Source organism: Osmia lignaria, chromosome 16 (genome assembly GCF_051020975.1).
Source record: "Osmia lignaria lignaria isolate PbOS001 chromosome 16, iyOsmLign1, whole genome shotgun sequence".
Taxonomy (NCBI): Eukaryota; Metazoa; Arthropoda; class Insecta; order Hymenoptera; family Megachilidae; genus Osmia; species Osmia lignaria.
This window is the reverse complement of record NC_135047.1, coordinates 3571737-3584581: the sequence shown is the minus strand read 5'-3', so window position 1 is coordinate 3584581 and position 12845 is coordinate 3571737. Positions and strand designations below refer to the sequence as shown.

At 39.0% G+C, this 12845-nt stretch overlaps 2 protein-coding genes across 17 annotated transcripts in view; one reads left to right on the top strand and one right to left on the bottom strand.

Annotated features, from left to right (window-relative positions):
• Nucleotides 1-7280, top strand: part of Unc-115a (actin binding LIM protein Uncoordinated 115a) — a 24936-nt gene extending 17656 nt beyond the window's left edge. For 3 of the 16 annotated variants that reach the window (XM_034316341.2, XM_034316340.2, XM_034316336.2), the window contains 6 exons: nt 83-169; nt 1266-1366; nt 2615-2684; nt 3648-3730; nt 4981-5184; nt 5331-7280. In XM_034316341.2, coding sequence (XP_034172232.1) covers nt 83-169; nt 1266-1366; nt 2615-2684; nt 3648-3730; nt 4981-5184; nt 5331-5444 — 659 coding nt within the window. In that variant the 3' untranslated portion in view covers nt 5445-7280. Of the gene's footprint in view, nt 1-82; nt 170-1265; nt 1371-2302; nt 2401-2614; nt 2685-3647; nt 3731-4980; nt 5185-5330 lie in introns of those variants that run through there. The other 13 variants (XM_034316342.2, XM_034316339.2, XM_034316352.2 and 10 more) reach the window with 12 other exon arrangements.
• Nucleotides 7096-12845, bottom strand: LOC117600646 (26S proteasome non-ATPase regulatory subunit 2). Its single transcript, XM_034316335.2, has 15 exons — nt 11836-12845; nt 11701-11757; nt 11243-11601; nt 10996-11172; nt 10745-10931; nt 10361-10660; nt 10220-10302; nt 9908-10143; nt 9700-9838; nt 9519-9639; nt 9265-9464; nt 9112-9202; nt 8759-9046; nt 8508-8702; nt 7096-8429 (listed from the first exon to the last, which is right to left on the bottom strand). Exons 1-15 carry the CDS (start codon nt 11869-11871, stop codon nt 8220-8222), a joined length of 2679 nt encoding a protein of 892 aa, XP_034172226.1. The 5' UTR covers nt 11872-12845; the 3' UTR covers nt 7096-8219.

Here is a 12845-nt window from a genome sequence, read left to right as displayed (position 1 = left end):
ACGATTAAACATTTTGTGTGTCTTTTTTTTTCTGTTTTATGTAGAGTGTACGGTTGTAACGTTTACGTTTACTTTTATACAGCACCATCTAGGAATATAGATCATGCCAGACCTTGGGAGGACGACGATGGTTTCAGTTATAGATCGAGCATAGGGCCAAGTTATAACGGTAAGCTTTAACGATCTTGTAGAGATTTAGCGATAGCTATTTCACGATCGTCTCATTAACATAAGTGATAATCATCTCATACATGTCCACACGTTCGCACATAACACTAACATATACCACTGTACCGTGTTTTTTAAAGTAACCGTCGGATGTTAGATTCCAAAGTGACCTAAAGCGGGGCGGGTGAATGAAAATAAATCGTCCCTATACTTTTTTTTTTTATTTTTTCTTATTACTAAACAAAAATTTGCTATCGTGAAACGGAACGGAAATCTAGCAGTGGGAAGGGTGAAGCTCGATTAACGACACTCCGTGTATAAACTCGAGCAAGAGTTTATGAAATGTTAAAGATAATGGCATTTAGCATCCCCCTTCGAAAAAATAACGCACACGCTACTGGGCGTCCATTAACGTATGTAACAGGTGATGTATTGTTCCGCTTCTGCATGTGATCGGCCGTATTTATACCATCGATGTGCTTGCCTCTTCTTTATCTTTCGATTTTATCTTTGGCCATACGAGTACCGGATATTATAGCGTGCGTGAAGGTTCCATCCTCTCGAGTAGCCTAATCGATTCGATTCCCATTATCATTTCATTCGTGATCGTACGTCATTTAGACAGCTGTTAGAATCTCTGGCATGGTATTTCATTCTGACTTCACTCTTGGCAACTTGTTCATCACACACGAACACACATCGCTCCGATATTCATTATATTCTATCTCATGTATACTTTTGGAATGTCTACTACAATGTTGGAAGATAATCGTATATTAGCGAATTAAAGGGATAATTTACTTTCTACCTTGCGTTGTACCACTTGTTGTTTACGTCGCATGACAATTACATCTTCAGCACTGCATATATGATTTTGTAATGCTTATGCAGGATACATTGTAACGTTAAGTAGGTTGATCTTTATTTTCGTTTCTTTTTTTTTTCTTTTGAACGCGTATCTTCCAATGTTGAGTCGTTAAGAAGAGATTTCGATAGGATTACCGCTATCTGCGTTAGCCTCACATTAGCTACCTTTGTATCATCGTGTCTCTATTTTTGTGTTTTTGTGTTTGTGTTGTGTTTGCGTGGGGCGGCAGTTGGGAGGTCATCGGCACGTTCCCCGGCTCCCAGAAACTATCCACCCGTTGGTACTCAACGCGCCTTCACTCTTCCAAACGCCGCTAGGCACTATCATTCGGTGAGTCCGAGAACTTTCCAGTTCCACCTACCGTTGATCTCAAGTCAAAATTACGATTTCGCGTTGAAATTTTTCAGACGAATTTCGTTCGGTCTGAAATTCGTCTTAGAACGAAGACGGGAGTAATCGAGAGCAGACGTCGGGCAAAGGAAAAGTTTGATCAACATAATGATGATGATGATGATGATTCGTTGACTTGTCTTCACGGGAGGCATGCTTTTTTGTTCTCTCTAGCTTATTGAAGAGTAAACGTTTTATTGTACTTACACGCACAGGTGCTGGCTTCCTCGTACATACATATGCAGGGTGTTTCATTTTTAATTCCGCCCAAGTAATTATTTTTTCGAACCATTCAAAAAATGTTTCGAGCGGGACACCTGGTTACCCCCTCGAAATGGAGCAAGTTTTAACAAAAAAATAATAGAATACTTATTTATGGAGATAACTGCATGGATATTCACTCAGTAAATATCAACTTTATGTATTATTTTTTCTAATCGTTGTTGGTCTTCGTTATTACACGCGCCGTTATCTCTGCACAATTTCACGTGGAATAATGCTTGTGCACATTAAATATCGGGTACGTTCCACCCCTTCTTGCCGCGGGGATGCGATATACGAAACCCCGAAAAATTATTTGAAAAAAGGGAATTTACATCGTCGCACAGTAGCAAATTTTTCTTTTCTTTTTTTCCATATACATATGTATCTGTCTGATAAAAGGATCATCGCGATAGTTTCGACTCGTTGTTTATAATAATGAAAGAAAGGTAGGATAGATCTTTTTTTTAATTGACAATCACCTTTATGTACAAAATGTTTGAAGAACCTACTAGTTTTGGCGAACGTTGGGCATTCGTATGGGAATGAACGATCTCAATGATTTCTCGTTGAAACTAATCAGTAATATCTTGTCGATTGACTATTTGAAACCAGTTGTGAGCTCCCTTCGGCACATCCCGAAGCCAGGGTACGGTCTGGCACCGCGAAGTCACACCTTCTCCTCGACCGGCGGTTCTGTATCTGCTCTCCCTGTAAGTCTTGCACCGCGTCACAAAACGACGACCAAATCTTTTTTGCACCGTTATTGCTGATTTTACAAGAAAATGCTGTAGAGAATTATAATACACACTTTTCTATATAAAAAAAAGAAATCATGTATATAATATACAATGTTTTAGCTCGTCGAGCTAAATCGATCGACATAGCTCAGGTTGTTTCTAAGATTTACGCTTTTCTGTCGTCTAGGGTGATTATTCGTACAGTGGGATGGGAGACAAGACGCACAGCACTGATTTCTCGTCTGGCAAATCAGATAGTGAGTAAACCTCCAGAGAAAGAAAAAAAAAGAAAAAAAAGAAACCTATCATTACATGGTTCTCTGTTGTCGTTCTTATTCTTTTTAAATTTCGTACGGTATTCACGAATCGAACTTGTCGCACTGAAGTTGTCGCACTAACGAATTCGCGCCGCGTCGGTGAGCTAATCAGCGAGGAGCATCGGCTCACCGACGCGGCGTGAAGATAATGCGACAACTTCGGTGCAACTCAAGTGTAGCTTCAGTTTTCTTTTTTTAATTTTTATTAACTTTTAATTATCCACGAGTAGAGGCGTTACGTTGAAACATGGTCCTCGTTCTTTGAGACCCTGTCTCTTATAACAAAACGTACCGTAAGCACGAAAGAAATAATTTTATTTTATTCTCGATTACTATTTTTCGATTATAATACGGCTTCGTAATATCAGCATGCTTTACTAATGCATCCTTGCTACATCGTACACTGTCACTATTCTTTTTTCTTTTAACATTAAGCCTGTTTCTTAATTAATCGACGGTGGTACGATCGTTAGATTGCATAATACGGTTGTTTGATCGTTAACCAGCGGATTTATAGTGTGCCCAAGTGACAGTATCACCTTCTCGCCAGTAACATGATTTTCCTTTTTTTTTCTTTCTTTTTTAAGTTTCTTTTATGAGATTACGAATTTTTGTTCGCTGAGACATATCGTGTAGCTTAGAAATTGATTCAGGTCATATGTACAATATAATCATCGAACAATACGCTTATAGTGACACACGTATCGAATCGATCGTGTTCCTGATAAATTCATTTTATTCGTAAAACAATCGCCTGTTTCGTATAATTTTGTATTTTTCTGTCAGCCAGAATGGAACACGATCGATCGATCAACAGAAAGATTGTTACTTAACATTATCGAAATGGTTTGTGCAACATGGTTTGACATGGTTTTCTTTCCCATTTTTTTCCCAAAATTTTAGTATCAACAGGCAGCATCACGGATGTGGATCGGCGGGCATTGGTATGTACCACAGCCCCATACTACTCCCGGCGAATTAGCATGGTTTGTAGCTTGTTTTGCATTTGAATTATTTAACCAGCATTTTCATGAACGCGTTAATCTTAGCAGTCGAATTATCCGTAGAATTAAAAAAAACGTATTTCACTATTGTTATACAGGATAATTCGCCTCGATATCTTATAAATAAATCACAACGAGGTGAATCATCCTGCGTATCAATTAATCGACAAAATTTGTACATAATTAGAATTATAGTTTGCTCTCGCTATTGCGATGTAAGATATGTTTGTACATAAAAATTTGTACATTAATTTACGCATGTATACTGCTGTACATTTGCTGCGATTTATTTACTCATTTTTTATTTTTTTTTTATTTTTTGCATCTTTTGATTTATTTTTTCGTTAGTTGCCTTGATATTTGAAGTTTGCATATTTGATTTATTTAACGAGAAACTCAAATTAGATGCCGAGATCTTTTGTTCGCGATACATCGAGGACTATATGTAGCATATTTGTTTTTTCTTCTGACTGTTGACACGACTTAACGCAACTTTTATTTTTCGTTGTCACCACGATAACACGATGCGATCTTATTACCGTACAATAAATACGTGTAATTAAGAAATCGCTCAATGTTTCGAATAACGTCACCGAAACTGACATGTACCGCGGTGTTCACATGATTTGACTGCATAACATTCTGCATCGAAGTTCTGCATCTGTCGCATAACTGTGCATACGTAATGAACACGGAACTATGTCTAAACTGAACTGGACGTGCATGAGATTGTGCGTACCCTATGCAAATCATTCTCATTTCCAAGAAAACGAATTCGACATTATTTTCGCTACGGGATTCAACGTCGGTTAATCAATTAACGAGTGCCAGTTTTAATTGCGCGTCTTTCAGTCTAGCTGTAGTTCTGTCTCACATTGATCTCTGTTGAATACGAGCAAACGGGATGCCGGTGACGGTTCAACCTGTTTGCGTAACCCGCCATTAATAAACGCGGTGTTCCATTGATTCTTTTGTTGCTGCAAAACTGCTGGGTTTTATAACGAGCGAAGCTCGATTCTGTCTACACAAGAAAGCCAAGTTCTCGCACAAGGAAAATTTGATTTCTAAATTAAAATTCTGTTGAAAGAAAAAATAAATTATCAAAGCATTAGAATTTTTCAAAAATTAATAATTGTGCGAGACACTTTTTGAGAAGTGCACCGCTATTGACGCTCATCACCAGGCAAGAAGACTGTATTATATTAAAATTAACATTTGAATCGGTGCTGCAGAATGATGGTGGGATGCTGCCATCGTCCACCACGTATACAGGTGGGCTAGGTTCGGTAGTCGGAAGCCACGGGGGTCATCACGTAAGGAGATCGTTGCCAGATATGGGTACAGCACCATCCGAACCACCGAAACTCTATCCTTATCACTTACTTGTCATCACTAACTACAGGCTGCCAGCCGACGTGGATCGTTGCAATCTCGAGGTAATTAATTCCTAAAATACGTACGAATGGAAGAAATGATTTTCTAACAGAGAACGTGAGTGTAGAACCCTGAGTGTGGACTGTGCCTGAGACGGAAGTGGCCACTCACATCGCGTTTTTTTTTTTGCTAATTTCTTATGTTCCAGCGACACCTTGCCGATGCGGAGTTCGAGGCAGTCCTCCAGTGTACCCGTGCCGAATTCTACAGACTACCCCAGTGGCGTCGTAACGAAATCAAAAGACGTGCCCGACTGTTCTAACCAGCAGCATATTCACGTTACGCGTTCTACTTATATATTACCTTCATCATGTCGCGACTGTGTTACCGTGCTATAGAGTGTACATTCCTTCAGCGTGGTAGGTATATCATGGAAAAGGGAACACGTGTTCAAAGAACCGACGAACCATGGCGGTTTTCAAACGCGAACAAATATCACCGTGCGATTGTCGTTGGTCACTGACGTTCACAATGATTCATAGAGAATCTTCATGTGACACGACACGCTCGTTTACACATACACACAGATACACACATTACACAGGACACGTATAAAACCGCCGTTCATTTACAAGAAAATAGTAAGACATACACACAGATAAGCACTGCCATTCGTCGTCAATTTTCTTCTCTCAGCAACGAATCCACAGGCAGCTTGATCGTTGATAAAAATTCATATTAAATATTCCTGTGACTTCGGGGCGCCTTGCGGGAGAATCTTTGCTGTTCATAAATGTGTTTATTCGTTTACGCGATTAGCATACAAGATTTGCTAAAAGATGATGAATAAAATGAAGGGGAAGGAACATTTCGAATCGGATCGACGATAGAGTATAAAAGTTATCGTTGTTAACGACAAGTGTTTCGATTGTCAATGAGATAGAGTTAAAGGGGATACATATATCTGTATATGTACGTGGAATCCTATTTGGTGACCGTTTTAGAGAACGGTTTCTTCGAAGAGAGAATTCTTCTAGCGTGTAATTTCAAGTCTAACGACCGTGAAGAGGGGAAAAGAGAACGGGGTAGATAGGGTAACATTATAAGGGTGTAGCTGTCTGAAATTTTACCATTTAACGGAAAACCTTTATCGTGACTTAGAAGCTTACTCGTGGACGCGTCGACGGAGCACGCTAGAGGAAGGAATAAAAAGATATTTCAAAAGCAATTATTATTAAAGGACATATGGTAATACTCGTAATGCACGTGCGTTGTTGTAAATAAAAAAAAAAAAAAGAGTACGTTATGGTGGATGAAAGAAGCAGCAACAAAAGTACGGAGAAGTGAGGTATATAAAAAACATACGTATATACAATTTTTGAGAATTCGCTTGAATCACAAGACACACATATTCGCAAAGGGTTATAAACACGAAAGCGTTACTATCATAGGAGCTATCATTATTATGATTTAAGTTTTAACTATTATTATTATGATTATATTATTATTATATTTTACTATAAGGAACATGAGAAATTTATGATATAAGTAGAAAGATCAGTTTGCCGAGTGACGTGATTAATGAATGTATCATCGAGTCGTCGACTTTAAACTATATTTCTCAATTTTAACACTCGTTAACAGGCAATGTGCCTGTTGTTAAATTATAATATTTAAGATAAGTCTGGACATTTTATCTGGCTTGTATCGAATACACGAAGAACGCTCTGCGGGGCAGGGGAAATCATATCCGTGCTTGAATTAAAACATTAGACGAATTTTATAATCAGTCTGTTTCGCGTGGATGCGTCAGACGGCAAGCTGAATAATTGCGGGAGAGAAAGGAAAAGCGTGAGTACAGTTGGATTTAATCGAGCTAATGTTAACACTTTGACAGCCAGCGTTACTTTCTTTACCTTATTTAAATTAATCATTTCGCAGCACAACTTGAAATAGTAATCTGTTGTTAGATATAAAAGAAAACTTACAATAGGTTCTACGATATGCTCGGCCGTTAAAGTGTTAAGTTTTTACGTGAAAACTAAAAAAAAAAAGGACAGAACGAGTCGAGAAACGCGTGTTTCACTCTACACTTCGCCACTTACCCTAAGTCATGTGCCTATATATGTAAATGTCAGCGGACATTTTTTTTTTAACACGAGAAAAGTCGATAGTTTTCTCTTTGCAAGAGCATCCGACAATTTCCTGGAGAGTTTCTCGTCGCTTTCGTTAACGAGAATATGGGAACGTGCTCCATGATCTTGTGTATTTGCGAACCTGTTAACGAACAGGCAGAAGAAACTGATATGCACAGACGTTTATGCGTATTCGTGGCGAGAAAAAATAAAAGCAGATAGGGCACACATTTCTTATCCACGAGAAATAATCGTTGCTCGTTTCCTTGTGGTCCGCTTTTGTACACATTATCGAAATCAATAAACTGCAATATTTATCTTTAATTTGCAGACTTTTACCATTAGCAAACACGGTTAGCTCGAATTTCTTGTAAAGTATCGCTTGTTCGGGGGTTACTTTCATTACGTTTCTTCCGTTTTTTTCGCGTTTAGTTCTATATCTTGCTTGTTCCGTTTATTTCTTTTATTCCTCTTTTAATTGAACCCTTTGACTGTGGCTTGCTCGATCGACAAACAAAAATTCTTTTTATTACTTAGAATTTTTTAATTTATTGGACGTACATACACGGCATACGCAGTTAAAGGGTTAAGATGTATTTTATTTACGACGATTCGTAAGTAAACCTACCGTGACACTGTCAGATCATGGTGCACCGTTGTCTCTACCTGTTTCTACCGTGCAATGCGAACCGATGTATGTTTCCGTTGTATACAGCACATTGCTTCCGCTAGTCTCTGAAGTTAAATAAATGCAAACCTATACAATACGCTGATTGCTCGCGTCTTTGACGAGATATTGCGTGTAAGCGTTACAAATTTCGTCTCTATTTTGTTACAGAACTGCTTGGAAAATACCATAGATATCAGTGTATCGCGTTAAGGTTCCTAGTTCTGACCATGTTTCTTATTCTCTTGAAATAAAATTCATTTCCCTCTCTTCAACGTTTCCTTTAACATCGACTTTACGAAGCAGCCACCTTCTCTCGAAGAATAATGAAGCCTTCAAGTACATTGGACAACGCCTCGTACTCGTCTAAAGCAAGCTCAGCCTTTTCTCCATAGGAAAGCAAAGTTGGAGTCGTGTGAACGTAACCAGCAGAGATGGATTTAGGATTCCCAGCTTTTCCAACGATGTCCACGGCGTGACCAACCCTCACCGACACTGGCAGACTCTGACAAATCATTATCATTAATCATTTTCTAATTTTTTAATTTACAGAGAATCTATTAATCGGTACCTCCAACCATACCTGCAAATTTTCATCCAAGGTAACCAACCACCTCGGTTCCATTGCAAGAGCTAGACAATACATTAAGTAATGAGATTTGGCCAGGATCAGGTTCTGATTATCTAAAAAGGCTACCAGGACCACCATCAGTCCAGCCAAGGCAGTTCGATCAAGGACTTTGGAGGCATGCCTCAATGGAGATATGGACAACGTTCCCTGGATACCATGAATAATAAATTTCTGATGAAATTAGGATTTCTAACTCGAGTTACTTTTCCAAGATGCACCAGCCCCTGGGATATTCGAACGAGGAACAGATGAAGAGGATTCTTCGCGTGATAACAAGCCAGCTGTCTCAACATGGTGGCAAGACGAGCGTTATTTGTTCCAGCACCCACTAGACCAAGGGCGAAGATCGCGTTGTTCGTCACTTCAGCATCGTTGTCATGACTGTATTTATTTAGAACGTCCAAAACTGATAGGTCTGGATTGGACAGGAAGGACAAGCCTAGGGCAAGTGGCATTGCTCTTCTCGCGGATATGGGACCGTACCTGCCGATCTAGAAAATAAAATCATTTCTTCCCTGTTTATAGCATCAGTTTCGAAGAGAAGAAAATGACAGACCTGACCGAAAATCCTCGAGTCTTCCTTCCCTTCTCCCAGACCAACAGCAGCAACGCCCAGAGCCGCTATAGCCTGAGATGATCCAATATCCCTGAAACCACGAAGCATCGTATGAATGTAAATAAATTGGGTAAATTCAACAGACAATCATACTTCGATCCTTCCATCTTTTCTTCTGACTTCTTCGTTTTCTTCTCTGACGATTCGCCATTTCTAGGTCGGAGATCACCGCCACTGGTCACCGAAGTCCTAATAGAGGTGTTGGATACATTTTCACCATTCACTGGTTCTGAACAAATTCGCAACAATTCCTGCACGATCAACACATCACCTGTCCCAGCGTACGCACATACCTAAAAGTAATCATTTCAGTAAAATTCATAAATGATTCCGGGTATGAAGATCACCTGCAGCATGGTTTGAGAGGCCAGCTTGTAGGGATCAGGTAAAACCTCGAGAGCAGCTGATGGAGCATCTATGATATCTCTGCAGCCCATGTAGATCATCCCCAACGAAAGAGGAAGAAATCTACAGGAGCAAATGAGCAACTCACAGTAGGTATACGTACAATTTATTTATTTATCCAACCTGGAATAAGTACTGGATAGTTCTTGAGGTGTTAGCTCTAGTAGCTTCTGTAGAATCGTTGAAGAGATGTCAGCATCGGCTGAACCGACGTTTATTAACCCCATCGCGATTGCGCCAAGGGATACCACTTCCATGGTGGCTGAAAAATATCAAGAAATCATTCAATTTAATTTTCTCAATTACAATTCGAGAGGGTTAATAAACACACTCGCTTTGTCCGCTAGAACCCCAGTTAGAAGTTCGGTGACATCGGACCTCTGCGAACCAGCATAAGCCAAACCCAGTCCCAAAACAGCCCCGATCCTTAATGTGGCGTTATCAGACAGCACGTAATCGCTTAGAAGAGCTAATGCTGGGTCACATTCGTTTCGAACCCCGCAATTCACCAACCCTATAGCGAGTAAGGCGCCTGATTTGATGAAGTCGTCGTTCGTATAAAGGTACCTACGTAATAAATAATTATAAACGTCGATCGCGAACTACAGTTTTCATGATTCAAAGAAGAAAATAAGAGATTCACTTGTCGATTGGTACTAGACCACCATCCACGTCCCACATGTGTATTAACCCTAAGGAAGCTGTAGCCGACAGCATTCCGTGATCCTACGCAGAGATCTAAGATTAATATACGTTCGTAGAGAGGGATTTCCAAGTTTCAAACCTTGTTCTTATAAACCCAAGAATCTGCTGCGTTGGCCATTAATTTATCCTGACCGAATCCAGCATGAACGAAACCGGAAACGAAACTGGATGCTAAGTTCGCTCTGGCAGAGTCGTGCTCGGTCCTTCTGACCGTGCTAGTCTCCAGCCAGGTTTTGTAGATATCGTCTGGGTGTTTGGGTTCAAGGATGTCGAGTTCCCTCGCGAGTACCTGGAAGTGACTATTCACGTGACTGTTGCTTAGGATCGTTTCTATATCCGATGCATCCTTGCCCTGGTACTCCTTCTTCAAAGGACTATCCTAAGAGAATATTCCTTAACTTTAGAATCTATCTCGTAGATAGACGTGATCCTTGAATTCCTGCGATATGGAAAATGATAATACCCGTTGCCTGACTAGTATAAACGCTAATTGCTTCCGGGTGAGATTATCAGGGCATGCAGTGAGGCACTGGTGCACAAGGCTCGAGTCTCCAAGTTGTAGAGCAATTAACATTGCTTTGCAGTATTCTTTGAATCTTAAGTAATATCCAAATGTTACTTGAAGTATCTGCCTTTTCTCCATGTCCTCGCTGAAAATTTCCCAATTTTATCAGTATAGAAAGATCAAAGACAATGATGTCTGATGTGATTCACCTATAGGCTGCACAGCCTTCCAAATAACGACAGACCCTCTCAAAATTCGTGCTGTCTAAATAATCATTGAGGAATACTAGCTGATCGATTTCTAAGCATAGATCGCATCCTGGTATCTCTGCGTTGTGTTTCATGTCGAACTTGACGATGCTTTTCGCCAAAGGTGTTAACTGTTGCCTGAGATCATCAATTTAGATTCCAGTTAGATCATAGGTTCCAATTATCTTAACGAGACTTTTTTAGATACCTTATACGATCCTCATCTTTCACGGGAGAATTCGTCCATTCATCGACTATTTCATTTTCTAATTGCCTTACATATTCGTGACCCCATTCCCCAGGATTCTTCACTGCACCTTCGAGACAGTATTTCAGGCATTCTTTACACCCCGCAGGTGCTGCCGCCAGTGATAACACGCTAATCACTTCTGCTAATTGACGTCGCACGTCTTTCTTTTGGATTTTATTGTAGGCATTTTTCAAGGGTTCATAGGAGTTCTTTAAGTACTTGAGGGGTTTCGGTACGGAGGTCATAGAGGTAGTTGATGTTTGCATCAAGAGTCTCAATTGACATAAAGACACTAACATCTTGTTCTCGTCATTTGCCTTGAACAAGAATCATTACGAAAATGTATTATAATTCTTGAAAATTAATAGGTTATGCAAATCAAAAAGATTGCATAGAAATTAATTAATCATAATTACGGTCAACACTTCGACTAGTTGAAGTAGTTCCTCCTGCAGTCTCGTGTCTTCTTCGTCCTATTAAATATAGAATGAAGCTCGGAGATAAAATAAAAATAAAAATCTGATATTTTTGAGGAATATAAACAAATTTACCATTTCTGATTCCTTTTCGTGTCTGCGTTTGGACATTTTACTATATTTATACACTTTATCTGATCACTTCTGAATTCTAACTATAGTTTCTTTATTATTTACTCTAATATAAAAACGTGTTTATGAAAATCACTCGATAACGCGTTTTCCACTCGCATTAATATTGATTTTCTTTTCTTTTCATTCGTCGATTGAATATTTCATTCATCTTTGAATTTCAGACCGTATGTCTGATTAAAGTAGACTTTTACTACTGAAATAGGATAGACAGGTTCAGGTTGGATTGAGAAATGGAATTCACAAGATGCTTCGTGCATAATACTTCAAAGTTATAATTTATGTAGCCATAACAAGTTTGTACAAAAGTATTTATCGTACTTATACTATTTAATAACGCATAATAATAATAATATGTACAGTCGCGCCGGATGACGATCCAAGTGGAAAATATATCTATATCTCTGGAGGATCGTTGATTAGAATTTTCCAAACAACTGATTTCCTTGGTACCCTGATTAGTCTGATACGTTATTTATTACACTCTCATTGCTTCGTATACAAAACATTTCTCATCATTCTCAAATACAAAAACTACATCATCCGCAATCGCGTGAAAAATCATAATTGTGCATAACTTCGAAAGGCTACTCGAACAGTACGCGTTGTATTTTGTTCAAAATTGTTCTTTTCTTTTTATTTTTTAAAGAAATATTGAAATTAATAAAGCAGAGAATATTTTTCTATAATGATGAGATAGTCAGCGTGAAACACGTTAGAAAAAACGAAATAGGAAATGAGCAGTTGTATTATATTTGATTCAAATTGCCAGAGAAATGGAAATTCGACATACACCGGGTATTCGAATTCAATTTTCACGTCTTACGACTCAACCGAGAGTCTTATTGCTCTTGAAAGAAGAAACGAAGGAATATTAAAGTGTTGATTCTACAGCGTGTAGCTCGATTCTCAAAATTGCATATACATTCACGAACAAGAAACGCGTGGTTGCA

Coding starts and splice junctions, on each gene's coding strand:
- LOC117600646 (XM_034316335.2), bottom strand. CDS start 11,871: ATGTCCAAACGCAGACACGAAAAGGAATCAGAAATG. Junction 11,173..11,242: donor AAAGATGAGGATCGTATAAG/GTATCTAAAAAA, acceptor TGATGATCTCAG/GCAACAGTTAACACCTTTGG. Junction 10,932..10,995: donor GAAGGCTGTGCAGCCTATAG/GTGAATCACATC, acceptor GGAAATTTTCAG/CGAGGACATGGAGAAAAGGC.